At 36.4% G+C, this 26,515-nt stretch overlaps 1 protein-coding gene across 4 annotated transcripts in view; it reads right to left on the bottom strand.

Annotated features, from left to right (window-relative positions):
* Positions 1-26,515, bottom strand: part of LOC133223193 (uncharacterized) — a 58,534-nt gene that overhangs the window by 27,195 nt on the left and 4,824 nt on the right. For 2 of the 4 annotated variants that reach the window (XM_061373686.1, XM_061373709.1), the window contains exons 6-13: positions 24,505-24,604; positions 23,135-23,178; positions 22,046-22,123; positions 12,421-12,617; positions 10,803-10,862; positions 10,036-10,100; positions 8,061-8,167; positions 4,397-4,508 (exon numbers count right to left, since the gene is read on the bottom strand). In XM_061373686.1, coding sequence (XP_061229670.1) covers positions 4,397-4,508; positions 8,061-8,167; positions 10,036-10,100; positions 10,803-10,862; positions 12,421-12,617; positions 22,046-22,123; positions 23,135-23,178; positions 24,505-24,604 — 763 coding nt within the window. The remainder of the gene's footprint in view (positions 1-4,396; positions 4,509-8,060; positions 8,168-10,035; positions 10,101-10,802; positions 10,863-12,420; positions 12,618-22,045; positions 22,124-23,134; positions 23,179-24,504; positions 24,605-26,515) is intronic. The other 2 variants (XM_061373695.1, XM_061373705.1) reach the window with 2 other exon arrangements.

The raw sequence follows: 26,515 nt of genomic DNA on the forward strand, positions 1-26,515 counted from the left end.
GCAGAGAAGACACATTTTATGGTCAGATGAAAAGAACAGAGCCATGACTCCTTAAAGGAGTCCTCTCACCTCTAGGCTAAGGAACGGCATAACCCTACACAGTACCGAATTTTTCATGACTTAACACTGAACAGAGAGAGGAACCTTTCTTAATGCTAACAACATCCTTTGTCTAATAGATAGGAACAGGAGAGAAAAAATGAACACCTTGAAGTTGTTATTATATGCAAGCAGTTGTTCGATCACAAATTTAATTCAGTTCATCTAAAACCACATCTCAGCCTTCTTGCTGTTTTGATGTTTATTCACTACCCAAAGTCGAATGGGTGTCCCTGATTACAAGAACTAGAAACCATGTCAAAAGCAATTCTAAAATTACTTTAACCAGCTGTCAATTTACACAGCTAGCAGTGAAAAGACTCATATGCCTAACAAAATGGAAATTTACTCCTTAGAATTCTAGTAAATACAACAGCATCATAACAAAATAAAGTGTATTCCACCCCCTACTTCTCACTCCCAATTTTAATACTTGACTAAATGTTTTAAACTTATGTTTTTTCCTGAGAAACTACATGCTGAATCTGAACTCCTAAATTGCCCATCTTTTAACACATCTCCTAACCCTTAAAATAATTCTTATTTTAATTGCCCTCATTTCTGTAAAGCTGCATTGTTTAAAACCATGTAAACCAGATGTGAAATCCAAGTATCAACTTTAAAAATACCGATGCCTTCTATATTAGTATAATTTTCCCTCTGTATACAGCACATTTTTCTTAAAAGCAATACTGTTGAAGATGTCAACATTCAAAATCTCAAGTCAATCTGAGGAATTTAAGTAACTTCAGCAATGTAGGAACATGGATGTATTTCCTAGTGGCAGCTGCTGAAATGGTATTTATCATAAATGTTGTAATACACCGCATGAGTGTTCTGGCTACTGTAAGAGTATCCCAAAGAGACTGTTATGTTAACACAGTACCAAACCCTCCATTCTAGCTCAAATACATGACAAAATCGCAACACAAACAAGCTCCCTTATGCCAACTTATATCAAGGCAGGAAAGCTTCCTGACTTTATAGCTGGTGATCAGTGAAAACCTAATGATAAAGGGCCTTCTTGGTTCAGTATGTTTAAACCTAAGTTCTAAATATTCATAAATTTGGAAGATGATTTTTCTCTATTTCCTACTCTAGTGGCACATCCCCACAGAGGTACTCTGAGGTACTGTAATGATAAAGGTAATTGCTTTCATCTTGCTTAGGTACCCCTGTGTAGATATACTCACAGGGAGACACAGTTCATTTCTCAGCTTCCAAGATCCCAGCCTGGAAAATACCTACCACACTACTACGATGCAGGAAATCCTGCAAACTTGGTTCACATTTTTGTTGGCTTACCTCAATACTCATGTAGATAAACCCTAAAATAAAAGTTTAGCAGAGCCAATGTAGGAGAGGTTATATTATTCCAGCAGACCGTGTATCACAGAATAGGGTTGGAAAGGTTGGGCAGGAATGCATCACTGAAAGGACAGAAATTTCCCTCTGAATTCAGAAACAGATGTCCTGATCAAGATAATAAGAAACCAATCAGGTTTCCAATTTAAAAGTTTCACTAGATTCTTGTAAAATTGTTGCTACACAGAAAATATGCAGCCATGCCACATTCAACAAATGCATTTAACATTATTTCCAAGTATTCCCATTTAACAGTCTACCACAGGATTAAATTACTACAAATAATATTTAATAGGAAATACTCTTGCAAGAAACATAATTATGCACTCACATCTGCTTCCTTGTTCTAAACTACATTTTCTTCCTTGCACACAGATCCAAAATACAGTGGTCTGTGAAAATAATAAGCTGATTCCTGTTTTAAGTGGATGAATCCAGATATACAGACTATTTTAAAGTCATTTATCTTACAGTATCATAATTTAAAAATAGAAAAAATTTATATTCCATCAAGTCTTAAGATGTGTTTACAACACATTTACAGTGTGTTTTAACCTGGCTAACAACTGGTTAGTAGAAAATGAGAATACACAGCACAGTTTTTAATATACCAAACCCTTAACACCTGATATATCAATCACACATCAAGTATCGCTAAACCATGAACTCATTGATGCTGTGACACTATTATAACCCCCTTCTTCCCCCATCACAGAAAGCAATAAAGCAGGAGATACTAAAAATTAAGTTACTCAGTGCTGATTCAGGTCCCTTTGTTGCTCATGCTGGGCTGCTGCTGCTAAAGCAAGCTACTGGAATGGCAAACAACCACCACATAAAGAGGTGAGGAACACCAAGAAAGGAGGCAAGCATTTCTTCATTTCTCAGGATGCTTTATGTCGTCAGAACAGTCAAGACTCCACACAGAAGCTCAGACTACAGCATACAGGCCTACATAAGACAGGATGTACAGCGATTTTACATCTGCAAAGGCAAACCTTTGCACCCAGTTTGACAAACCTGCTGACAGACCTGTATGAGGATTAGTTGAGCCACACCAGCCATCCACACTGAGCTCCAACTGTTGTTCCACTTATCCTGTATTGGTATTCATATACATATTTACTTCTCTCTCAATTAAGATTTTAGAACCTTCAAAGCAAGAACTGTTTTCCTACTGTGTTAATACATTGCCTAACACAACATGGCTCTGGTTTTGAGCGCTGTTATTTGCAACCCAAATAACCACATCTAATTTGGATGGAAAGACACAATTGGAAAGAGCATTTAAGAGACTACATTATTGCTGCATGAAGCTCCAAAAGACAGACGTTTTCCTTAGGATTCCATGACTTTATATTTTAAATGTAAAAGCAAACAGCCCCCCCCCCCCCCTTCTACTATGGCTACTTTCCAGATGAAAACTCCTCTCTGTTTAGTTTCTTCTGAACTTTTGGAGGAACCGAGTAAAGGGGAAAGGCAATAACGTGATTTCCTGTATTTCAGCCTTAGCTTTCACATACGATTTCAGGCATGTATGGGAAGCACATATAATGGAGATAACACTCTATTTTTAATGTAAGACCTGGGAGCTGAGGCTGAAAATATAATAATTGCAATTACTGAATTTCATTTGGAAAATTCATATAATGTACTCTTAACAAGACAGAATGAACAGTAAGGAAGAAAAAAATGCTCTTTTTCAAATCATTATTCACTCCATAGAATGAGACAGAAAACTTTCCATGTAATATTAAAGAATGTAATACAGCAGATAACCATAAGGAGCTGGTAGGAACGGAATACAGACAAGTTCAACATCTGGAACACTTGTTCCTTTGTTTCAATACTTTGACTCTGCAATCTCAGCAACACACTTCACATTGCAGGGTTTATGATCCTGAAAGGAAAAAGACCACATTATAAAGCTCATTTCTCATGAAGCAACTCTTGCTCCTGTGCAGAATGAAATGGAAGCTGAAGCACTAAAATGAGCAGCTACAGATCTAACTTGCCCAATTTCTAAGAACACTAGGAGGACGTTTGCTCTCTTTCTCCACATCATGTTCTGGTTTCCTATACATACAAATTGTCAGCTATTTTTAAGTGTCAGCACTCCTAAGATCGACCTCAGAGCTGAGTTTTGCCACATGTACCTTAAGAGTGTTGCAAGACTGCCACTGTCAAAGAAGAAATAAATGCTGCTGTTCTGGAATACACTAAACTGTCTAAATATTTAAAGTGCATGTAAGTGAGGACAAGATTTACAGTCTTTTTCCTCAAAAAAAAAAAAACAAACAAAAAAACCCAACCAACCAACCAACCAAAAAAAAAAAAAACAACCCAAAACCAACCTAAAAAAAAAATCCACCAAAAGTCCCTAAGCTTTCGTATTCTAGATTTGAAAAACAGACCATGGCATATCACAGCTGCAGTGGCTATGGGCATCATTCATATCCTTACATATGCATTTATTAAGTCACAAACTACAATGCAGAATTATATAGTTGATGATTGTTTCATAAACAGTACTCCCAGACAGTTTTAAATTTGCAGAGGTAACAGTAATTATTCTACCATTTCCTGACTCTGCAATCTTTATAATGTGGTCTTTCAGTTACATCTAATGCAATTTAAATCTACATCATGACAACTTTTACAAGAAGGTATTTCTTTAGATGAATAACATTAGAACAGACTACAACAACATTTTTGTAAGATTTCATATCAGTGCTTTTGGAAGATCCAATACTGTCCAGAGCTTGTCAGTGTTAATTTTATACACTAAGGAGTGACACTGAATTCTTTGTAAGATGATGGGGTGAAAGTCCCAAGATGATAGTGACTTCCTTTAAAGTTGTGGAAAAGATAACAATATGGAGAGATTAAGAGAGGTCAGTAAAAGTTTAAGAACGCTCCACTGAATACTTACACCATCTATACTCCTTCTAGCATGAGGTCCATATGTATCTTCAGACCCTAAAACCTGTATGTTAACTGCACTGTAATCTTCATACCCAAGCTGACTGAAAATAAGACGAGTCCTGCAACAAATGATTTTTATTAGTAAACTTCCTGATTACCTGAAGAAGTCCTGTGTGGTCCACAGGAGTTAGTTTTGTCATGTAAACTGGACTATGAATACTTTACACTAAGCAAACGGATCTGAATACTACAGATCAAGAGATTACTGACAAGGAAGTCAGGCCTCTGAATTTATCCCCAGGTTTCAAACTGAGCCTTTTGTTTATTCACATTAATTGAAAGATGACAGGCAAAGACAAATAAATGGATTTTGCCTCTTACTTCTATCTTTAAAACAAAGACAGCTTGAAATGTAATTACAGATATGCAGTCTTCCTGGTTTTCATACTGGTAATTCAGTTTTTAGCTCTGTTTCTGCTACAAGGCATTATGAACTACAGTAAGTACATGGAACTACCTTGTTACATCACAGGCACCAATGCATCAAAAAAAAAAAAGTCAAACTGAAGAAGGAACTTCTGTTCAAGCCTTAAAGATATTTACTTGGGATTCCTGAGCATACAGCTCAAATGCCAAAAAGTAGGTCAAGTTTTTAAACAGAACATTTCTTTATTACTAGTACCTTTCCAGTCTGGCACTGAAAGCACTCTCTTTCTATAAGGTTATTTCCACCAAAAGCACATTGTGTCAAGAGTGCCAAGTTTGTCCAATCATGATTAATAATGGGGCTGAATATTACCTTTTTATACACCATGAAAACACACACTTCTTTTAGAGAGCCAAGAATTTTTTGACAAATACTAAATTTGAGTTTAACAGACTGTTTGCTACAACTATTAGAAAAAACAGCCCAACACTCAAGCATTAAAACTGAAGATGATCACTACAATTTTAAAAGCATAATCAATTGAAGTCCAAATCCTGCCCCCCCCCCCCAAAAAAAAAAAATCACGGTAAACAAGTTAGAAAAAAGTTTTAAAAGAATCCAACCATTAAAATCAGTCCAATTTATTAACATCTTGCAGATTGGAAAAGTAAGCTAAACACTGAAGCACCTAAACTGATCTCCCAATAGTCTTGGCCTGGTGCCCTTCTAGATGTATAAAAGATTTTTTCAGTTGAAACACTGGAATTATGTTAGGATGAGAAAAATATTTTTCATCAGTGAAACATTTTGAAGACACTTTTAATATAGCATCATCTTTGAAAATATTAGCAGTATAGACAACCTAAACAGAAAATATAATTTTCTAAGTGTTATGAGATGAAGGTGGTCTGTGTACCACAAATAAGGTAGCCACCTTTACTACCACGGAAAGACAGACACTTGATTTAAGGTACCTAAATTTGCAAACCATGTCTAGTAAGTTATTTTAAGTTACTTATCTACAAACGTTACCTTTAGAGATCCTAGGGTTCAAAATACATTCTGTGGGTAACCTTTAGCCCTTTCATGTGTCTTGGTAATGCAAGAGAGTACCATCAAAAATAAAAGGACACCAAAGGCTACTCCAAAAAGACTTCTTCACATACATACTGCCAAATAGTTCCTGCTTTTGAAAATGAATAAACAAATAAAGTACAAGCATGCATAACAGAAATGAGTCTTATTACAAACTGCCAAAACTGCTTGACAACTTAAGACTGCCAACTAGATTGACCTTTATGATTGAAGCACCTTAAATTTGTGCACCTTATTCTGTAATCACTGCCATTAGACTACTGGATAGTTTAACCTGTAACAGACTAGAAGCTGGCTAGCTGACAGATCATGTCCTTCCAACATTCTCTTGCAACACGAAGGGATGCTGGGGAGGGGCTCTTCATTAGGGACTGTAGTGATAGGACAAGGGGTAACGGGCTCAAACTTAAACAGGGGAAGTTTAGATTGGATATAAGGAGGAAGTTCTTTACTGTAAGGGTGGTGAGGCACTGGAATAGGTTACCCAGGGAGGCTGTGAATGTTCCATCCCTGGAAGTGCTCAAGACCAGCTTGGACAAAGCCTTGGGTGATATGGTTTAGTCTGAGGTGTCCCTGCCCATGGCGGGGGGGTTGGAACTTGATGATCTTAGGGTGCTTTCCAACCCTAACTATTCTATGATTCTATGAACTGGTGGAAAGACTGAAGTTATAACTTTCTGAAGAGATGCAGTCGCTGGTAGAACATTCTCTGAAGGTAACCAGAATAGCTTAACTCTTATTCTATGTCTGAGTTGACACAGACAAATCTTTCAAAGATGCTGAATAAATGATTTCACACATTAAGTTCTTAAGACTGTTTGAGATGGAGAACATATTATGGGCAGTACTGCTGCGATTTTTAACGCACAGAACAAACCGCAGCTGCTGCACGCATGCCTCATGGGCTAGAGGTCACTTAGGAAGCCAGCTAACCAGTCTGGCAATTTCCCATCAGCCCTCATCTGAGGATTACTCAGGACAGCACAGTAAGCAGGCTGAATTTATTTTCTAATAGAGAAAATAACTAGAGGCACTAACCACCACAAGCTGTTTCAATCGGCAGTCTGGTCTGAAATAATGTCCAAGAGCAAACACAAAAGGGACAATATACCCATCCCCCCTTTTTTTTGTTCTGTTTTGTTGGGGTTTTGTTTTGTTTTGTTCTTGGGTTTTGGGTTTGTTTGTTTTTTGTAATTCCTCAGAGACTCTGGAAGCCTCTTTGTATTTTAACAGCTCTTGAAAGGCTTTCCTTTCACTGATTTTCTCAGTAGCTCTTGGACACATACACTTATCCACATGACTCTTAAGAAAAGGTTCCTTAACTTCATTACACATCCTGCAACAGCCTGCTGTCATCTGCTATGTCTCTCGAGTGAAATCACATAGCTCCTCCTTCACCACAGTACATGGGCACATAAGCAGTACGTCACACCTTGCATTTCTGACAGGTGTCTATCCTAGTGTACTTGCTGCATAGGCCTGTAATATGGTGTAACAGGGAGTTTTATAAAACATGGCACAAAGAGATTTACCTCACAACTAGAAAGGTTGGAACTATTGGAGTAAATGCTCAAACACTTCCATGAGGATATGGAATTGTATTTAAGAGGAATCCCTCTTAACCCAAGTAACAATATGACTAGAGGTTTATCAGTCTGTCTTACAACTGTAAAATTGTTCAAGCAAACAAAACCATTAGTCAGGTTTTACCAGGAACTAAGAATTTTATTTTAAACACAAACTGCCTACATTTCATAGCACTAAGATTTTTAATCAAGTAAGATTTTTAATCAAGTTCGGTGAAAATCAATGAAAGACAGTTTCATAAGGGTTGCTCTCTGGCACTGAATAAATTTTAATCTGAAGCACAGTTTTTCCATCATTAATTTCAGATTCTCTCCACTGTCCAGCCATCTATTTTCAATAGTATTTGAGACCTTTCTCTGTCAAATGTAGCTGAAGTGTAGTTATACACTGAAAACATTTCCTAAACAGGCTACTTAAGTCTTGGAATGTCTTCTGACCTGCAAGATTATAATCTTTTAGGGTTCTTACAAGGTTCATATGGTTGGCATTGCTTATTACGGTTCTATTTTCATCATCTCTGAAAACAAGAAGTCCAAAACCCTTCCAAGACTCAAATACTAACCTCTGCAGAATACCTTCTGCAGTGCGTTTTCCTTTTTGTACTGCTTTTGGACCTCCCACTGGACAGACAGCAGTAGCTCTGAAGCCATCAAGGTAAGTGGCATTAACCTGATGATAAAGGGATTATAAAATTACATGGGATTCAGTACTGATATGCTATTAATGCTCTCTGACAATCATCCACACATAAAGCAGAAGCAGAACAGAAAGGAACCATCACCACACAGATTTACTCTTATTATTTAAAATTCAGAATTGTATTGGAGGAAGAGTCAAATCTGCAAAACTCTGGAACCTGGAATCACTTCTCGCTGTTATCCTTAAATTTTCCTGTGTTTATCACTTTCACTACATGGAACACATTCTAGTGTTGAAAAGCTGAATAACCTACGACAGTAAAACAGATCAGATGCAAGTTTCCCAGAAGTATTGAAGTAAATATGGAAAAATATCACATACATACATACATACACAAAAGAACATGCTATGCAGTGCAAACATTTAACTAACAGGCATCTTACTAGACTTACAGTGCTATAGCTGCTTAACAGAGCTCTAATACACTGACAGTAATAACTGTAACGCATGGCCATAAATGGTAAAAAAAAAAAACACACAAAAAAAACCCAAACCACAAAACAACAAAACATTTTTGAAACTAAACATCTTTTAGAAATGTGCTTATCATTTACTTTTAAGTTTTTGTTGTTTCAAACACAACAAAAATGTTATTTTCAGATTAAAAAGACACAGATATTCCCAGATGCAGATAATGCAGACACAGACTCAGGGAAACTAATTTACTGTTCCAGCATTATGTAACTTGAACTGTTGAAACTAAAACTTCTGAGCAAATGCAAAGAGCTGACAAGACAATATTGTACTGAAATTGTAGGCTGTGTACCAAAAAAGAACAAAAATCAATGCTTCATTAGATGAAAGTTTAGAAAAATTCATGTTCAGGTTACACTCCCACAATACTTTTAAAATAACAAACCCCTTTTTTCATAAAGCTGATACAGAACTGAAAAACTAACTAAGGTCGTAAGTGACGTGACCTGTGGTGTCCTACCAAATTCTAAAACTGCTTTGTGAGTATGCTTTCATTACCGAGTCTCTAGAGAGCTCTTCCATTCTGCCTTTACAAAAACCAAACCTGCTGGGGTGACATTATTATTCGTTTTTTAAATATTGCATCTTTTAAAAACTGAAACTTATAAAAAAATGGTTTTAAGAGTGCCAGAATTATTTTAAAACTGCAGTGAAAAGTTGCAAAGAAAATTACGCTCAGGCACACATTATATTATTTAAACATAAATATTAGCAAAATTCCCTGCTTAGCTGAACTCACTTTTGATATGGCTGTACTAAGCAGTTAATTTCTGATCTCAACCTTGCTTCTGTAAGTCAGTTTGACACTAGTTTAAGCAAGAAAAGGATCCAGCCCTACTGATACTTCAATAGACCTGTATTACCTTATCATTCATTCAGGGAAAGACCACCACTGGAAGACTATAGACTAGAAGACAAACAGAGAACTTCACTATTTTACTGGCACTGCAGTTTTCTTTCAACAGAGCATTTCAGGAGATGATCTGTCTCATTCTTAATTGCTCTCTTGACAAATGTAGCTACTCATCACCTTTTGAAAACTTGGTAGATAAATTTCACAAGGAAATAGAACGAAATTAACACACCAGTATAAAACAAGTACAAAGGTGTTACTGGGCTAAGATGTTTTAAAAATTAGTAGTAGTAATAGTACGAAAGAATGATCCCAGCCTTCTCAGGAGGTTTGTGGATACGCTTGTTATATGAATTAACATTTTTTTATGTATCAAATAATGTATTTCTTTGGCAAGAGGAAGGATGAGGATTTTAAATTGGTAACAGTTTATGGTAGAAAATATATAGTATTTTTTCCAAAATACAAAATTTTGTAAATCAAAAATACCTGTCATATAAAGAGGTAATACCTTATAAAATGCTGAAGGAGGGGATCCTTTTGCTCCGTGAACTTTCACTGCCCCACCATCAAAACCTACAGTGGTTAAAAATCAGTATTTAAGCTTCTTCAGTGTAACTTTCAAAGACGTTCTTCTGTGATACTTATTAAGCAAATGCACTTAATTAGAAATGAAATCACTGATAGCTGCACTGCCACAGAAAAGAGAACCTTTCAGGAAATGGTCCTCCCTGCCTTAGAAACCCAAACAATAAATTAGTGACTGAATTTGTGACTTCAGTGAGGCTTTTAACAGAATGATTGAAATGTTTATTCATGTACTTAAAAAACACTTAACATAGAAAGCAGCCTTAGGACTTCAGGCCCAACACTTACTCTCCACTTAACATAAAGTTATTGCACATACACAGAGCAAACAATTTACTGTAGTTGGTTGGAGTCGACTGAGGTCCTTCACTTGGTAAAGAAACAGTACAACAAAGATGAGAAACCAAAAATGACAGCTTATTTGCTGATAGCTTATTAAGTGAAGAGAAAACTTTAGCCTTTTTTGTCAATAACAGAAACAGAACAGTCTGAATGTATGTTCCTGTGCAATTACCATGTTCAGTATTAGGAATATTAATACCAAAAGGGAACTGAAGAAAATTGCCATCATGGCATCAGGTTCAAGCCTGAACTGGAGAAAGTTAATAGGCGCAGCTCCCTGAAAACCAGCCATGCAGGATCAGCGTCAGACCTCACGTCAGACAGACAGCATTACACTATATAGCTCACTTGCAGTTAACCTGAGCTTGCAAATATTGAGGAAGCAGTTCAAAGCTTTACACAGATACCCTGAAAAGATCAAATCAGAACTTATCTGAAAAAGTGAATGTGACTAGCAGAAATCTTACACATCACTCAGATAACATCATCACTCTCTCTGCTAGATTGACATAAAACTAATTTAATTCTCAATAAAGAATGATATCCCTACAGTCAGAGTGAAAAATCTGAAAGAGTTTCACACAGGTGAAGGAGTAATACAAAGAAAAAAAAAACCTGCACAAAACTAAATGCATAGCATGCATCAACAAAAAGAAAACAGAAGCACCTCTCAGTTCAAACATTGCAAGTAATCCAGTAGGACAATAAAATCAGCAATGTAAACAGCAAAAAATAGATAGCTTGCTTGTTTTTACTGGTGTACGTGTCAAAGCACTTCAAACTAAAAATATTTAAGAAATCTGCCCATTTTCCATCTGTTATATTTCTAAGAGGGCTAACTGAAAGTTCATGTGGAAGTTCATTTTAAGTTCAAACATGTCATATCAGGTCATTTGCAAGCTAAAAGTTCATAGGAAGGTTAGGGTTTCTTTTTTAGTTTTATAATAAAAACTAGTGGCTAAGAGCAGCAAACTGGTCTTATCAGACAGCCATTTGGTTCACTGTGCAATTTTACAGTACTTTTATTATTGATGCAAAACAGTTTTGATGCAAAACATTTTTGATGCTATGTGTTTTGAGTTTTATCACAGTAAGATTTTATTTTAAGATATCGATTCTCCTAAGTTTTATAAAGACACTCAGCATACTGTCACAGGTAATTTCCATTAGAATGAAAGAATATATAATACAGATCCGGTAAAAAACAAATGTCAAATGACCATAGCTAAGCATTTTTTCCAAGCCATCTTATCCAACCAACAGATCTTCAAATCTGTTAAGCCTGGGGTCTTTTTGTTTGTTTTGTTTTTAAAAGTAAATGCAGAACACACATTTCCACCTCTAGTCTACCGGCTTTTGAGAGTTTCAAGAATAGTAAATGGACCTTTTCAAACTGACATTCTTTGGTGGAAATCCTGTACCTCAGCACACTTCGACCACTTAAGAAGATCCAGATAAATGCCTAAGAAAAACACTATTACCAAGTAGTGCTTTGAAAGACACAACTTTTCCATTGTTACTAACATTTCAAATGCCATATGAGAAAAAAAATGTACAATTTTATTTTTTTTTTGAGCAAAGAAACTGAGCAGTTTAAAAAGAATACTGAAATCACAGTGGAACTGTCTCAGTGTTGCTTATCCAGAACATAGTTTAAAGACTTGGTATGTGCAAGGCATGCATTAAGAAGTAAAGCAAAAGGAGCAGTGAGCAAACATTTAAATTAGCCAGCCAACAAGATAAATCAAGAACATGATCAGAACTTCTAAAGGAATTTCTAGCAAAAGTCACTGAAAAATCAGTTTAATACATATCACACTTTAAGGAACTGACTGAACAAGGAATATGCAGAGAAAACACGGAAATTAACTGCTTTAGTTTGATAAAGCACGGAAACTCAAATAAATGCTTCAGTTTGATAGCTCAGTTCACTGACACAGATCTCTTAACGTATAAGGGAACTAACCTGGAATTTCAGTGATAGAAACTTTGGAAAAGTCACATGTGACATCTGGTAAGAGACAGCGCTGAGGATCGCCCAATTCATACACCAGCTGTTCAGCTACAGTGCCGAAAGAGATTAGTCCCCCAGTGTCTGGTGGTTTGGAAAGAATGAAGTCTCCTTCAGAGGAACATTCTACAATGGGAAAGCCTATGTTGTGCCTAGAATATGAAAGACATTGAAAAAAACCTATGAATACACAGGGAAAGCGAAAAGAAAAATGAGTAACATACCAGAATTTTACAGTAATGACTAATTAAATAAAACTGATCAAGACTTGTAACGTTATCTGGTTGTTTCTGCAGAAAAACACATAAGAAAAAGCACTGACAAAACTGCTCAACCAAAATAATATGAGGACACATTTTATTTCCTGGCAAAGACTGCAGATATAACAAGAGATATCAACAGTAAACAGACAGAAGTGGAGCAGGAAATGGAGAAGGACACTAACAAAAATAACTAAAGTAAAAAGAAGCTTAAAGAATTAGAGAACTATGATTAAAGAGGTAAATTCAGAAGAGGCATCACAACTGCTAATTCTAGGCTAGTCTGGCTATGGCAGCACACACAGCATGAAGGTGAAGATATGTAAATATATCCTGCACTCTGGATTTGAAAAAGGCAGTCAAAGCGGGAAGAACAGACTATGTTGGAAATCTCAGAGATGAAGGGAAGCAGGAGACAGGAGTAATCACACTTACTACAAGCAATCTCACATGTTAATAATAACTTACACACAGAAAAGTTATAATCATAAATCAGAAAGATATATGAAAATTAAGATCTTCAGCCCAGAACAATAATAATAAAAGAATGAACAGAAAATTATGAGGCATAGCAAAAAGAAAAACAGTAAAGGAGAAAGTTATAGATATGTTTGTAAATGAAAATACTCTTTCTCCTCACATTCTCACCAGAGTAATACACAGAAAGTGATCAAGTAACTCCTAAGTTTGCAAGAGGCACACTTTGGTCATTACAGTAGCAGGGCAGAATTTCAGGTTCATGTGGACAAGATCTAGATATCTGCTCTCCTGGATAAAAGGCTTTTATTTTATTTACAGAGAATTTGAGTAAAAGTAATAACCTAAAAATAATGAGGTGCCTGAAAATTAAGAGAGACTTAATATTTTTCTAAAAAGGTCACCTGGCTCACTCCCCTCTCACAGGAAGTTGGAAATCTGTGCAAGTAAAGTATCCCAGAGACGCAAGGAGTTAAGGAGATACAGCCCCTTGCAAAAGCAAAACTGTTACAAAAGGGTCCTAACAATGAAAGGTGGTGAACATCATGATTCTCATTAAAGAATGAGATTAATCAATGACCTTCAGGTCCATCGTACACAATTAAAGTTATCCGATCCCTGAAATTAACTGGTTTTGTGTGCTAGTGGTAACAGTGTGCTGAACATACAACCAAATTGGTTATCAGCAAAGGTTAGACAAACTTAGCTTGTATAACATAAATCCACAAAGTTCTGAAGGAAGTAAGCAAAGAAACCAGTGAACTCTTCAGTGACATTTGTGAAAGTTCATGGGAGCCTGAACAGATTCCTTATCATTGGGAAGCTTCAAACATAACCCTGTTATTTAAAAAAAGGATTATGAGACAAGCTCCGTTACCAGGGATCAGCAATTTTAATACTGATAGTGTACAAAACTTGCAAAGTATGGTAGCTGGAAGACACCTAGAAAAGCCCATTTCAAATCAGTAACAATTATACTTCATTAGACTGGGCTCTGAAACTATTTAAACCACTAAACAGATAAACGTAAACAAACAACAACCCACAACCCTCACCCTGCTGAATACAAAGAATTGAATGGAATTAACAATTCCTTATACCAATTCTTCTAGGGTTGGAGGGGGTTTTGAGGGGAAAAGAGGGACAAAAATGGCTGCAAGAAGTATGTAACATTCAACATTTTAAAAGTCTGACATAGAAAAAAGTAACACCCCAAACCCCCCTCAATTCCTGGCCCTCAGTATTAATGCAGAGTAACAGACTAACATGTCATTATAACAATTTTACAGGTAAGGAGATATGTACAAGAAGCATCACAATTTGCCCAGTGTTAAACAGCAGGATCAGTGAATGAACAGTAATGCCAGAATTAGGAAGCTTTTACTCTGTTGGTGCCATGCCTTTGTGTTTGACCCTACCATCTATCTGTCTTGTCTTAAGCCAACAGCCTCAGGTACCTTGCCAGCAAGATCAATGAAGCTTATTTGAATCACCTACCCAAAAGTGAAAAATGACTTCCATAAAGACAGATTACCCAGTGCAATCTATCCCACTGCAGTGACAACAGGTATCCTTGCTACAGCCCACTTTGAGCCAAGTCACCAGCACATGCAAGTCTTATTATACATTCCTGAACCTATGGCCCAGTGATCTTTGTTTTGAAGGAAAAAGAGGTGAACTGTAGACCCTCAACTTCCTACTCTGAACCACTGAGTCTACCAACATCAATTTAACTTCAGTTTGGTCAAGCTCCACTCTCAGAAGACCTGAACCATTAAAAAAAAAAAACCATAAAAAACAGCAACAGTATAGTGAGGCAAAAAAAAAAAAAAAAAAAAAATCAGTCCCTAAAATGGTTAAAATCTGGCAAATACTTAAGTCATTAAAAGTAGCCCAATCATGGAAGGCAAGAGATAAACAGTATCAGTATAAACAATACTATTATTCAGGTCCCTTCATGTGCAAAAGGAAGGACAGACTGATTTTCCTGTTATCTTAGGACCATCAAAGTCAAAGTATCTATATGGTAGAATTTTTTATGCTGCCAGAATTCCTGGAAGGAGACCATATAGGTACAAACATACTGTCTGCAGCCACTTCTAAATAACCTCCAAGGTTGAGACATACTTGCTATATAAAAATTGAACTCAGTTCTTACCACTTAGAGCACAGTGCTGACCCAAAGCTTGTAAGAAAAACCACAAGGAGAAAAGCAATTCTAACACAAAAAAACCCAAACCCAAACAAAAATCCAAACAAAACCAAACCCATACCAGCCTTTCCTCCCCTACCCTAAAAAACACCCCAAACAACCAAAACCAAAGGTGACACCCAAAGTCTTCCTAGGAAAGGCATGCCTACACAGCACACTAGCATGTCCTAGCATAAGAATTTTTATGCTATACTTAAAGCATTCTGAAACCCAAGACCCAGAAGGTCAGTGAAAAGAACACTACAATCAGTGACTTACTCTTCGTTCATTTCTCAAAATGTTCATTTACTTCATTCGTGTTTCAAAAGTTAGCAAAGGTATCAAGGAAGACTTTTTGCTTTTGTCTGAGATAAGCGTGAGAGATAAGCATGGTGTACCTCTCAAGGTACACCATTACCCCATGAACTTCCCTGAACGTTCAGTTAGTTAGTTCAAAGACGTGTTCTTCCAGGCCACATCATCCCTGAAAGTTTCCCTCAGTTTTTAACAATTCAAAACACAAAGATCAAATGAATTGAGTAAGATGCCCCTGGATTCTACCTGTACTGTAACTGGATGACTGAGAAAATATATACATCCTATACTGCCATGTAGCAGATGCCAATAATAACCTACATTATGCCTAAGAGAAAAAGGTCTTTTGTGCATTGTTAAAAGACATTAATTAAAATAAATTTTCAGCTTGGAAACAAACTGGGATAAGTCACTCCTATGGCATGATTCAGTCAAGTGACAGCTACTTAAATTTGTCATTAGAGCTCACCAGCAGAAACAGCTCCCTGGATGAAGTATTCCAGCACATACCATCAGTACTTTGATCACACCATCACCCTGATCCACATTTCCACTGAAGGAAATAACTCTTTGCCCAGTTCACTAGTAGGTTTTGCTGGGTAGCGACACGCAATAACATGCCAGCTTTATGCTGGCATAACCCACAGCCATGTTGTAATTTTGTTCAGTGTAGCAGGGGAGTTAAACCGCAGACCAATGAACTTGAACTTAGCAACAACTAGAGTCATGGCATCCAAAGTGGCACAGGGGCCAAGTGGTTTTAATAAAAGAATTGCATCAGTTTGGCCATAAAATCCCCTAGCAGATGGGGCAATATCAAGCAATGTAAACAATTATGAAAGGAAACTACTAAAATGAATTCTAATCAAATTCTATGACAGTATGATTAATAAAATATGAGAAAAAAAATTACTATTTTTAAAACATTTTGAGTAGTTCTTTTAGCACAAATACAGAAATAACATACATCAGTTTGTGAAAGGAGATGACAACTACCATTCTTTCATCCAAAACAGGTTTTGGTTTGTATGTTTGGTATTTAAATAACCAATAAATTATACGCATTAGTAAACCCGACCACTGAATAAACATAAGCCAAGATTAAACCTCAGAAACCTCCTAACAGTTAAAGCAGGTCCTCATTGACTACAGCACACAGATAAAGTTTTAAACAGGTTTTGTTGCTCAAGTTACCTTTCCCATTGACCACCCACAGCTGCTGCCCTACTGTAACAGGAATCAGGATTCTGAAACGGAGTCTCCAGTCCTTTCTCTGCCAGCCAATTACTTAATCTTGGATTATTTTTTCCATGTAAAATGCTGTTTTTCCTTCCATTCTGGCTGTCAGAAATGTTACAATTCATGGGCATGTCACAGGTGATAATGTGAACTGTCTTAAGCAGAGATCTTCTGCCTACTCTGTGATAACGCACTATTCAATCTCTGGTAGCTATGAAGACAGCCTTCCTTCTCATTTTGCCACAAAACTTACACCATTTGTATTACCAAAAAAACTAAAATCCATTATCAGTACTGGGTCCTGTTTGGCTCAGGGAGAAAGATACTGAGATAAAATGGGTATTTCTTCCCTCATAAGGTGCCAAACCCACAAGTATCTCATTCTGGCCACTGCTGATAGACCAAGACTACTGGCAACAAAAGATGGGACAGCTGGTGTAGTACATTAACTTGCAGGGGAAGATCCTGCAAGAAAAAAACAAAACAAAACAAAAAAGCCACAGCAATACACATGACATGGAAGTGAACCAGGGTCCAGCTAGGCTGTGGTATGAACTTTTAGCTTTACAATTAATGCTGTTTCCTGGGATATGACTCAATGAATGTCATGCTGAGGACAGCTCTAAGCTGACCTTCTCAACTCCCTGGGCATGCATTTTAACCACTATGCCATTAAATAAAAGGCAGAAACTGCTACCACTTTAGCGGTGTTTTTACAACCAATTCAAAACTGCTAACGTGTCAGGCATGACCAGCACAAACTTACAGGTTAAGATACAGGCATCTCTTTACATGTAGGTACCAACATGCTTCCTAACTTCTACTGCAATTCCAGTTTAGGCAAAAATTATTGTATCACTTACCTACTCTGACTAGGGCATTTCAGAGTATGCATTGTATGTAAACACTTAATGCCCAGGCAATTTCAGGCCAACCAGACTGGGTGCCTGGTGTTTTCAGCTGCCTGGAATAGATGGCATTACATAGAAAAAGGCATTCCACATTGCTGATTGGGACTCATGCTGGATTCTGTTCAAGTCCCAAATTAAGCAATCTGGATCCAGCCCTTAAGAAACTACAACTATTGACTTACCCTTTTGGTCATCCCAGGCCAGAGGATTATGCAGTCTCAACCATTGCACGCTCTTGGCTTAGGGCAAAATGTCAGTGTTTATCATCTCCTCAAAATGATTACTCTACTGATCAGCATTAGTTTATTCTCTCCTGCATTTCAAAACAAAACAAAACAATGTACTAATCACCCACTGGCACTAAATAATAGTAAGAGACAGCAATGTCTTGGGTTAAATGAAATTAAAAACAGAGCTGTGCATTATCAATATAGGTCTGGCATCACGGTTCATTTCTGCACATTACATAAATTCCCTATGGAGTGCTGCACACTAGACAGTAAATAGGGAGCAGTGATGTATTATCACTTCTTCTGGCCATATGCTGACATACATTACTACACAAATAACAGGAGTGCTTTTTTTTGACACCATTTATTTTAAATCATTCAAGAATGCACACTAGTCTTCTATAAACTGTGAACTAATAGTTTCTTGCATTTTCTCTGCTAAACATGAAAGAATTCACACAAGAGGCAAGTCAAGCAGCACTCTTCTCGCTGGAAAAGTAAACAGCATCTAGCCCCTCTATCTGTCTGACCATTTTCATGCAAACTGGACAAAACCTTACAGCTTCAAGATCCCTGCCTTTAAGTCAAATACATTAAGGAGATACTGCCAGCACAATTAAAAAATTCCAGTGCCTCAGTTCAGCAGACAGAAACCAATTAAGTTTGGCTTCTGTTAAATAAAGGAACTTGGGAGAGTCACAAGTTGGAACATATACTTTACTTATTTTACATTAAAAGCTTACTTTAACAAGACAAAAAGAGATTTTAACAGCTAATCATTCAATGGCCACAATGTATTCACATGAACATTACTGAGGCTTAAAGCATCTTTTTGCAGTGGAATTAAGTTTCCAGAAGCGGTATGCATCAGCCATTTCAAGAAAATTTATTAAACAAACTCCCACAAAACTAAAAAAACTATGGTGGATGAATGAAGTGGGTCTAATCCAGTGCCTCAATACTCCTAAAGACATGATAATATATGCATGGAATTTGAGCTCTGACTCTTGCTTTGCCTAGCTTTACTTAGTTTAATTTAAAGTGCTCTTGTTTACACAGCTGATTATTTTTTCTTAATAGATAAACAATAGACAGATAAGGTTTATAAGCCTAAAATTGGATAAATTCTTCCTTTTTTGTTTACAAGTTAAAAGAACTTACACCCATCAGTCCTTCTTTACAGTACACTTACACCTTTTTCTGCAGCCAAACACAGAACAGCAATGTACACTACTGTTCTTGGGGAGAAATAAAATCCAAAGAGAGTCAAAATATGACCAGAGTCCAATCATAACCAAACCTACCCTCTGCAATAAGATGTGACAAAAAGACAGACTGACCTCTTGACCAGAGAACAGCATAAATACTATGAAAGGTTCTCTTAAGCTCTAGTGTAAAGGTCCAGAAAACATTTGCAGAGCTGAATGGTAAGTAGTCTTGGCTGCATGAACACACAGCAGTGGGAAATTTATATTTGAAAGGCACTCTAACGACTAACAGAAATTTGACTTTGCTTCTTTCCCTGCATTTAATGACTTTGTTGGGCTGATCTGGAATTAACATTATGTATCACAGACGCTATGATTTATTGAGATCTAAACTATATACCCTTACTTTCAGGAGACTGCTAAAAATGTAGCTTTTCATAATTGAGGGAGAAATCATTAATACAGCATACTGAAGTAACTTCTGCAAACTCTGCCAGAGCTCTGCTGACCTACTGGCAATACAACCGATGCTGGTGGCAGCAAATATTGCATGTTTTGGTTATCTGGTCATTACTGTATTATTAATGTGCATTATTACACAATGCATTATCTGCATGCATTGAAAAAAGATTCAGACTAATAACAAAAAAAAACCCATGCCATCAAGTTTCTTTAAATTAAGGAGTCAACAGGTTACTATTAAGCTATCAGATGGAAAACGTGGTTTAGTACAGACCAAAAGCTTTCGTATTTCCTCTTCATGCATTTGGACCTAAATATAGTAAACATCTATTTATTGGGGTGGAGGGAGAACAGCAAAGCTCCAACAGATCTCCTCCCCTCCTAAATGGATGTGCTGGACTACAAGCCCACTTTAGTCAGTCATCTACTCTGCCTCTCCAGACATAAAGTTCACGTTAGCTTGGTTTTGACTAGATCCAGGAGTTTATCACACAGGCTGACACACAACATGCTTTTATTTCAAGAATTTCATCAACTAAATGCTTAAAACTTACTGAATTTGCAAACAAACCCACTAGTTTTAAAGCACCAGGATTAATTCTTTAGTAGACAACCTGAAAGTAAATAAATTACTGTTAGCACAGTTACAATCATGCATAGTTCAGAAGGATGCAATGGGACAAGGTAACAGAACCGTATTAGGTGCTGACCTTCTATATTGTTTAGCAGCAATACAAGCCAGGACCAGTCAGCTCTAAGCCACAAGACTACTACGATTTTAGATACAGTTACATGATTTTTATATATACCCACATGGGTAGTAGGTAAGCATATCCAAAGTATGTACACTTGTCTATAAAATTAGGTACACCCAAATTTTTATGAGCTACACCAGTAGTTCATAGCTTAATAAACTCAAACTTCCTTTTTTTTTCTTTTTTCCCAAACCAGACTGCCATTTCTCAAAGAAAAATCCTTAAAAATAAAGAACTACCTAATCATTTTAATATGAAAAGTAGCATTTTCCAAGATTCTCTTTCTTCCTTTCATTCTTTTATAAAGCAAGGTCTTTTGGATAATACAGCATAGTTAAGTCATCAGGAAATACATCAGAATAGGAATGAAATTAGCACTTACAAATTTCCAAACTGAACACTCTCTTGTTACTATAAACTCTCTCATTTGACTTCCTACTAAATACAACAGTAAGTCCAGTCTGTTCAGGGCTAGTAGCCTGACAACAGGTGAAAAGAAATGGTCTGACCTTTCACCTATACATCAGCAGTGTTCAGGAACTCAGAAGAGCAGAATGCACCTTTCAGCACCACACTCAATCTGAAACAGCCACTACAAGGAGAATTAAAAAATCTTGGCAGCCCTAGGTAACTACTCAGGAGAGCAGCTCTTCAGATTGAAGGGCCCAGTGTCCTGCTGTTTCATCCACCTGGACTACAGGTTGTTCCCAGTGGCCGTCATCCCAGAGTGACATTAGAAGCAAGAACACACAGGATTAAAACCACACTTCTCTCCTGCATTTCTCCCACTGCTTTTTCAGCACTCTCCTCAGTCATGTAAAAGCAGCACTGCCTTTTATGTGACATGGCACAGGACAAGATTCTTCTCTCTCATCCCAAGACAATAGGGATAAACTGCAGCCAGAATCACTCATCCTACCTAAAACATATTCCCTATTTTTAAGCTACTCTTAAAAACAAGTTGGTCAAAAGGAGGCTATATTAAGTCCTTCCTCAGCAGGCAGAAGGGCCTACCTGTGTGAAAATCCAATTCAGTAAGACTGAACACAAGATATGTAACTTTTTTGAAAGGACTTGGGATCTCCACAGATGTGTTGAGCTACATCATACATCAAGAGGTATGCATTCATCTCTACCAAAGCAAATGACATAAAATTTGTGACTGAACAGTAGGCAACTGATCTAGCTGATGACTAATGCATATTGTCTGTCTCATTACAATAATACATAAAAGCCAATAATAAATCTTTCAAAAGAGCAGATCATAAAGGAGAAAAAAATAAAAATCAAAGCAATAATTTTTTTTAAATCATCGGCTTAAGTTAACAAAGCAAGCCCCCAGTTGGCCAGAAAGGAAAACTGCAACAGGGAGAACAGACCACAGAAGAGTAACATTAATATGGAAAAATATCAAGAGGCCCATATTGCTTCCTTCAAAAGAATAAAGTAGAAGCAGTTATCACAACACATATAGTAGGAAACCTCATCTTTGGTCCCCTACAGACATACATGCTGATGTCACAATTACATACCAGTCTGGTACTGTATGCCAATCAGTGAATATTCCACCTGTACACTGAGCACCACATTCAATGAGATGACCTGCAAGGCTGGGAAAATGACATTCAAATAACTAAGTATTCTGTAAAATCAAGTTTCACAAATCCAGCTTAAAAATTATAATAGTAGTAACAAGGGATTCTGAAAGATGAGTGTAAGAAGAGTTGAAAGGAATAACTTCTACATCAAGAATCAACTTCCAGGGAAATAAGAACACTTACAAGCTTATCTAAATATGCACAGCACATTTTTAAATCAAGAAATAAAAGATCTCACTTCAAACGTGAAGGACAGAATGTATTATGATTATGTACTATGATTTTCAAATCTCTAATTGTGATATTCCACAAACACTCAGGAGAATTAGAAGGAAAATCCTTATCTATCATCCCCAATTCAGCTGAGACAAAGTTTCTCTCCACATTTATTCTCATGCAAAAGGAGATCAAATCATTTTATTACTAGGTGTACTCAGGTGCCTATGCAGTCACTCATTTTTATAGACTTCAACACAGTCAGATTACACAGAATATTAAACTAGGCGACAGAATTTTACCCTATGCTTTATACACCAGATTCCTAACCTCAGGGCTTACAACTAGGGTTTGCAAATGGAGTACTGACACTTAGCTTCTGCAAAACCATACAATGATGCTGACCTCTGACTGAATCTCTCACTATGCATCTTTGAGGATAAGACCTGCTACCATCTCAACTATCAACAGTGATGGCAAACAGGAAAAGCTGAGAATTGCTGATCTACACTGTAAGGTTTCACCTCTTGACACAAAATGGAGAGGAAGAGAAAGTTAAGCTGTTTAAATAAAATCATTCACTCCTTTCCTCATTTTGTATTTTAAGTGTATTCCAAATGAAGTTTCTATAATTTCAATTCCAAGCAACAGTATTAAATGAGCCTTACAAAAGAATCCAAAACCTAACAAAAACATTTAAATAAATACTTTCAATAATAACATGCAAAATCACTGATTAAAAAGTTTTGTTATCCTGACATTATGCTACAAAATATAAATTTACCCATTTCTTCTTATATCATTTACCTTCCCGCAGCTAGCAAGTCAAATTCATCCCTATTCCAGCCAAACTACAAGAAAAATACAAAAGTGTTAAATATAGAAACATTTCATACAGTACAGAAAACTGCATATAGTGTGTTCACTGCTTTGAGTGACAATGCATTGGATATGTTTTTACTTAACTGCAGAAATCTAAAGAACAGTAACTGGCAGAGGCTGTAAGTGGATTTGAGTTGCTATACAGTGAGTTTGTTAAAGAGCTCTGATGTATTTCAGTTTTCCTCTTATTAATACACAAATATAAATTCTCATAGTCACACATTCTTTAAACAAACTGGAAGTGAAATGTTATTAAAAATTTGCATGAGCCAGAATTTTTAAAGTCTAGCATCTATTTTGTGTCATGGAAACAGACCAGTACAGATTTTCAGGTTTTTTGAAGATTATCACTTCCTGAAGTACTACAAGTCATCCTTAATAACTGGAAATATATTTTCTGTTTAACTAGAAATTATTTTTCCCCCAAGTTCAACACAATGCAAGCAATATATTCATTGTTTCTTACTTAGACTATGGCAGAAGACTCCCTAAAATCTTTCAGTAAATTAGATAAGGCTGCTCTGGCATAGATAAAACATACTGACAGCTATTTTAAGAATGTAAATAGCTAGGAATAAAATAACCAAACACAATGGCAATTACAAATGGGAAAGTTTAATTCTAGATTAGGCAGTGTTGGATATGGAGGAAGTCAGGAGAGTATGAAGTTTTAGAAAGGATGTTTGTAACCAGACATTAATGTATACCCTCTTTTTAACTCTTCTTAATGTGCACCAAAAGAAAGCTTGCATATTTCACAGTGTGTGGTCATTCCCAGAAATGTATAACCTGCCTAAAATACTTCAGAAAACCACATATCCTGCTTGTATAATTTAATGAAATTCCAATAATTTGATAAATGTTGCACTGAAATTCAACTATTTAAAATAATACTGTTTATCCATTAAAAAGAGACCAGTGTTTCAGACCACCTGATGTGCCTCCCGAAAAAAACAAAATGAGCTCTACTATCGCCACCTTGTGGTAAAGAAAAACATGGTTTTTCTTAACCTTGCACATTTAAAAGGGGGAAAGTTAACTAGCGAAATGCTGGTGAAACATGATTCTTAGCTTCACAAAATCCAGCTTCATGATAGTCAAGTTCATAAACAGCCCTGCTATAAGTTTAGAAGTGAAAACTGGCAACTTTTCATGCATGTAAGGAAAAAAATAATTAAGTGCTTACTATTTTTAATTAAGTATCTGCATTTTAATAATGGACAAAAACTGGCTAACAATGATTGTTGAATATTCATTCAATTAAGTTCCCTACATGGGAATTAACTTGTACTTACAGAATGAATGAGCGGTCCTAATACAATCCCACTGTCGACACATCTACCTGTCACAACAATATCAGCTCCAAGGTCAAGAGCCCTGCTTATTGGCCTTGCTCTAGAGATGACAAAACACAACAGCAAATACTTCATTTTTTTAATCATTATTAAAAAAAAAAAATCAAATCAGTTTCCTGCCATACACAGGATAAAAATCACTTAAAAAATCCTGTGGGAAATCAGTAAAATCAATTTGTCATTTTGTATATACACCAAGATTATTTTAAAAAGCAAATATCAGAACACCTTATCAAATACAGGTACCTAAATGGCATAATTGAAACACGTAATGCTCACAGAAACTGTCCTGAACACAGTGCATAGAGGATCACTTCTATCATCAGCAAGAGAAAATACTAAGTGTTTTTCAGAGATTCATTACTCTCATTCATTTTATATACATGAGTATATAAAACAACGCCAATAGTCTTCACAGAGAAAGCTTGGTGACTTTCCCCTCCAACTTTAAACCCTCCAGATGAATTTCTGTGTTTTTAGACCTTGCAATATCAACCAACTTCAAAGAAAATCACTGTGCAATCATTATTTCTGAAGAAACTCAGACCACAGATTTTCCAGATTCTTCAGGTAAGAGTCAGCACAGTCAAAATTTGTCAGGCTTGAAAATATTCACCCAGGTGAACTACTCAAGTTTATATACTTTAGTGAGCAAGCTTTGACCAGAGTGCATGGCCCCTGGCTTCTAAACCCATGATATCTGCTGGACCCTTCTATTCTTTATTAAATAGGCAGCTTGAAGACACAAACCACATAAACCATGGGCCTTGAAGAACAAAACCAAGTGCAGTGTTTTTCCACAGTTTGATAGACATAGCCTTGTTTTTGTCACGAGGTAATTTAGAAGACACAGAAGTTCTTAGTAATGTAAGCATTAAGTACAGTGGTTTGGTTTGGGATTTGTTTTTCCAATACTACCTGAACCAAAGGATACTAGCTAAAACAACAAGCAAATATACAGCATACAGAAAAATTTATACCTCTGGGCACAGTGTTAAGTAACCCTCATAGGTAAAAAAAAAAAAACAAATGGGGTTTCTGCATACATACAGGACGCTGATGGAAAAACTGCATAATGACCTTTAGAAAGCAGTAAATACAGCTGTTTGCTTCTTACTGTTAAAGAATGTATGTGAGCTTAGTCCACAGAACTCCTAATAGCCCAAATCACGAGAGACAAAAGAAACCCTTCAGGATTGATACCCATCTGAAAAATTTCACTGGGAGTTTACACACTTGAATCAAGAATCAAAACATCATCAGATTCAGGGAATGAAGAGTGAACTATCTACAGAACTTACAAATTGTACCCAATTCACTCTGATGCTGACCTATTTACAGGTGCCTATATATAAATCTATTATTTGGTTTACAAATAAGCATCCACTGCTGATGCTATCAAAGAAAAATGTAACTTCAGAAACAACCCATTTAAGGGGCTGGTAATAGTGTTATGTCAGTGCAACTGAGATTAAAGGGCCCATAAAGAAATACTGTTTTTATTAGAAAACCAAGACCACAAGTCCAATGTTCCAGAATCTGTTAATGAAGCAGAGGTAATGGATTTTTCAAATACCTCATCCTCATACTAGCCTGCTTTTGTCCTCTCTGCTTCAATTTACATTGCTTTTTAAATCTGTAATAAATCATAAACCACCAGAATCAGAATAAACACTCTCTCACAATTACAAATCTTCAACATTGTTTCTTTGATTTCATGTTGTTACCCATGATCTGCAAATGCTGTAAGTCAAAGTTTAACGAACAGAAAATCCAGCTACAACAGAAAATGCTAAATAATAATTTAAAAAGATTCATCTACTAAAAGGCTTTATTTTACAAATTAAAATATATGCTGTTTTAGGTACAGCCATACCCTGTTATGTACCAGTGATGTGTTTTAAAAATGCAATGATAATAAGAGAAAGAGCACGGCAGTTTTTCCATGAAC

Source organism: Neopsephotus bourkii, unplaced genomic scaffold (assembly GCF_033783945.1).
Source record: "Neopsephotus bourkii isolate Nb327-2 ecotype Australia unplaced genomic scaffold, CSIRO-AGI_Nbou_v1 NB_168, whole genome shotgun sequence".
Classification (NCBI taxonomy): Eukaryota; Metazoa; Chordata; class Aves; order Psittaciformes; family Psittacidae; genus Neopsephotus; species Neopsephotus bourkii.